At 37.1% G+C, this 3290-nt stretch overlaps 1 protein-coding gene across 1 annotated transcript; it reads left to right on the top strand.

Moving 5' to 3' along the window:
* Window positions 1–2294, top strand: LOC107452376 (uncharacterized). The gene is made up of 2 exons (XM_071183959.1): window positions 1–233; window positions 323–2294. Exons 1-2 carry the CDS (start codon window positions 1–3, stop codon window positions 2292–2294), a joined length of 2205 nt encoding a protein of 734 aa, XP_071040060.1.
* The last annotated feature ends 996 nt before the right edge of the window (window positions 2295–3290 follow it).

Genomic DNA, 3290 nt, shown 5'->3' on the forward strand with positions numbered 1-3290 from the left:
ATGCATCATGCAGTGTTCAAACCAACTTCCCCTACAACACCTGTTAGACCCGCTTTTGACGCCTCGTGCAAGTCGAAGGGAAATATTTCGTTAAATGACTGCTTAATGAAATGTCCAAATTTGCTCAAAGACATCCCAACTGCTCTTCTTAGATTCAGACAGAAAAAAATTGGAGTTGTTGCTGACATTAAGAAGGCGCTTTTGCAAATTTCAGTAGCAGAAGAGGATCGCAAGTATTTGAAATTCTTATGGTGGGGAGATGAAGAAAAAAATCTATTAAGGTATACCAACATTGCAGAGTTGTTTTTGGACTTAATTGTAGTCCGCTTTTGCTGGGTGCTGTTTTAAGACATCATTTAGATTCATTTGCATTTTCTCCATATCAAGATGTTTCAGAGACACTTAAATCTGCTTACTATGTAGATAACTGTGTTACTTCAGTTAATTCTGAAAATGAATTACAAAGATTTGTAAAAGTGTCTACAGAGATCATGGCCAAAGGAAAGTTAGAGTTGAGAGGATGGGAATATTCTGCTGTTAAACGCTTAAGTGTTCCTATGGTCCCATCACAAGTTTTAGGTTTACTATGGGACAAGAACGAAGACGTTATTCTTTGCGATACTCAATCCATTTCAAACCATCCAGAAAAGATAACTAGAAGGTCCATTCTTTCCATGGCTCAGCAAGTATTTGATCCGCTTGGATTTTCATGTCTAGCTACGTTGTATCCTATGTTACTATTACAAGAGAGCTGGAGGTCTGAATTAGGATGGGATACTGAGGTTTGTGAAGATACAAAACTCATAGTTCTAAATTGGATTGGAGAAATGAGGAAACTAAAAGATTTAAAAATAAAAAGACAAGTGTTTCCTGATAATTATCTGGAGTCAGAATTACATACCTTTTGCGATGCAAGTGGTTTATCTTACGCTGCTGTAGTTTACTTGAGATGTGAGACAGATGAAAATACTTCGGTACAATTATTGATGGCTAAATCCAGAGTGGCACCATTAAAGAAGATTTCTATATCCAGGTTAGAGCTTTTAGCCTGCTGTATTGCCACACGTTTGGCTGATTTAGTACGGAGAAGTTTGAAAATAAACCTTAAGCAATTCTTTTGGACGGACTCAACTACTGCGTTGCAGTGGATTCAAAGGAAAGAGTCCTGGGGTGTGTTTGTGAGGAACAGGGTCAAGGAAATCCTTAAGACATCCACAAAGGAGAGCTGGAGACACATTCCAGGTGATTACAACCCAGCAGATCTACCTTCCCGGGGGTGCTCTGTGGAAAAGCTTATAAAATCTAGATGGTGGGAGGGGCCACACTGGCCCAGAACGCCGGTTGGAAGTTGGCCAAGTACAGAGATGAGGACAAATGAGGAAGAAGTACGCCTAGAAATACACAACTGTTCAACACTTTTACTTATCGAAAACAGTGAAGATTTCCTATATTACTTCTCAACTTATACCAGAATTATACGCATGATGTCATGGATATTAAGATTTATTCATAACTCAAGAGACAAAACCAATTTTCGAAAGGGAGAATTATCAGTAAAGGAATTAGATGAAGCTGAAAGAGTTTCGATAAAAAGAATGCAAGGAGAAGTATTTACTCCGCAATTTATCAATAGTTTGAAGACTTTAAACGTTTTTACAGATGAAAATGGAATTAATAGAGTAAAGACGAAATTAATTGACAGGAAAGATACTGATTTGTTTAGATACCCTTATCTTCTTCCGAGTAAACACAAATTTGTAGAAGTATTGATTCGAGAAAACCATTTGGAACTTATGCATGCTGGATTACAAACTGTTCTGTCTAACTTAAGGGAGAAATTTTGGGTTCTAGGTGGAAGACGATCTGTTCGCCACGTAATTAATAAGTGTATAAAGTGCAGAAGGCGCACAGTGAAGCCTGTTGAAACCGCTCCAATTTCCTTACCAGAAGATCGTGTCAAGAACGCTTCAGTTTTAGAAATTGTAGGAGTAGACTTGGCTGGTCCTTTGATATTGAAAGGTGGGCAAAAGAGCTGGCTTGTGCTTTTCACGTGTGCGGTGTTCAGAGCTGTACACTTAGAATTGGTCAGTTCGTTGTCTACCAAAGACTTCTTACTCTGTTTAAGAAGATTCATCGCTCGTCGAGGACGACCAAGTGTTGTATATAGTGACAACGGTACAAATTTTGTAGGAGCGGAAAACCTTTTCCGAAGCATTGATTGGAGTGTCGTCGAATCAGAAACAACAGTTAAAAGAATTGTGTGGAAATTTATCCCGCCCTCCGCCGCCTGGTAGGGGGGTTTTTGGGAACGCATGGTACAAATGGTCAAAAAACTCTTGCGAAGAGTTTTGGGAAATGCCTCACTTAATTATGAAGAGTTAATGAGCCTTCTCTGTGAATGCGAGGCAGTAATTAATTCAAGGCCTTTATCTTATCTTTCCGAAGATAGAGAAGATTTGATGCCACTGACACCGGCAATGTTCTTACAAGAAATGCGATCGGTGGGAGTACCCGATATTGATCAAATGGATTTGAAGAAAAGATGGAGATTTCAGCAAGCTCTTAGACTACAACTTAAGAAAAGATTCAGAATTGAATATCTCGGACTGTTAAAGCAAAGTAAAGAGAGGCCAAATTGTTTTCAACTAAGCATTGGAGACGTCGTTATTATCGAAAATGACTCCATAAAAAGAACTCTGTGGCCACTGGCTAAAGTGATGGAAGTTTATCCTGGTAAAGATGGAAAGGTTCGAGTAGTGAAATTTAAGACATCTTCTTGAGAATTGCTGAGACCTGTCCAACGCCTTTATCCGATGGAAATAAGTTCTGGTGGCGAATCTACTATTAAACAATCAGAGACACAAAATTCACTTTTAGCTGATAAACTAGTAAAAGATATTACGACCAGAAGTGGTCGGGTGATTAAGAAACCTATTAGATATTCAGATGACTGAAAGAAAACATTAGGTATTTATTTTTAAGTATAGTATTATTATTAAGTATAGTACATTTAATTTTAAGCTTACGTATTAGTGTTTCAATGCTTATTTTGGAAATGTTTTTTTTACTCTTAGATATAGTATATAATGCAGTTAGTAATTTTATATGTAGTTAAAATTTATATTTATTGCTTGTTTATGCATTTTTAAGAAATGTTCTAGTTGATTAAATAATATTTAATCAAGGTGGGAGGATGTCGCGTAAAGATTTTGTAATGACGTCATCGTTCATAATCTGTAATATTTTATTCATTAGTTTAATACTTATATGAATTCGAATGGCAACAGTTT

This window comes from Parasteatoda tepidariorum, chromosome 8, assembly GCF_043381705.1.
Source record: "Parasteatoda tepidariorum isolate YZ-2023 chromosome 8, CAS_Ptep_4.0, whole genome shotgun sequence".
Taxonomy (NCBI): domain Eukaryota; kingdom Metazoa; phylum Arthropoda; class Arachnida; order Araneae; family Theridiidae; genus Parasteatoda; species Parasteatoda tepidariorum.

What these genes read in the sequence shown, in the direction of transcription:
- LOC107452376 (XM_071183959.1), top strand. Translation starts at nt 1, where the DNA reads ATGCATCATGCAGTGTTCAAACCAACTTCCCCTACAACACCTGTTAGA. An exon ending in GTAGCAGAAGAGGATCGCAA is followed by an intron (nt 234 to 322) that starts GTATTTGAAATT and finishes ACTTAATTGTAG; the next exon opens with TCCGCTTTTGCTGGGTGCTG.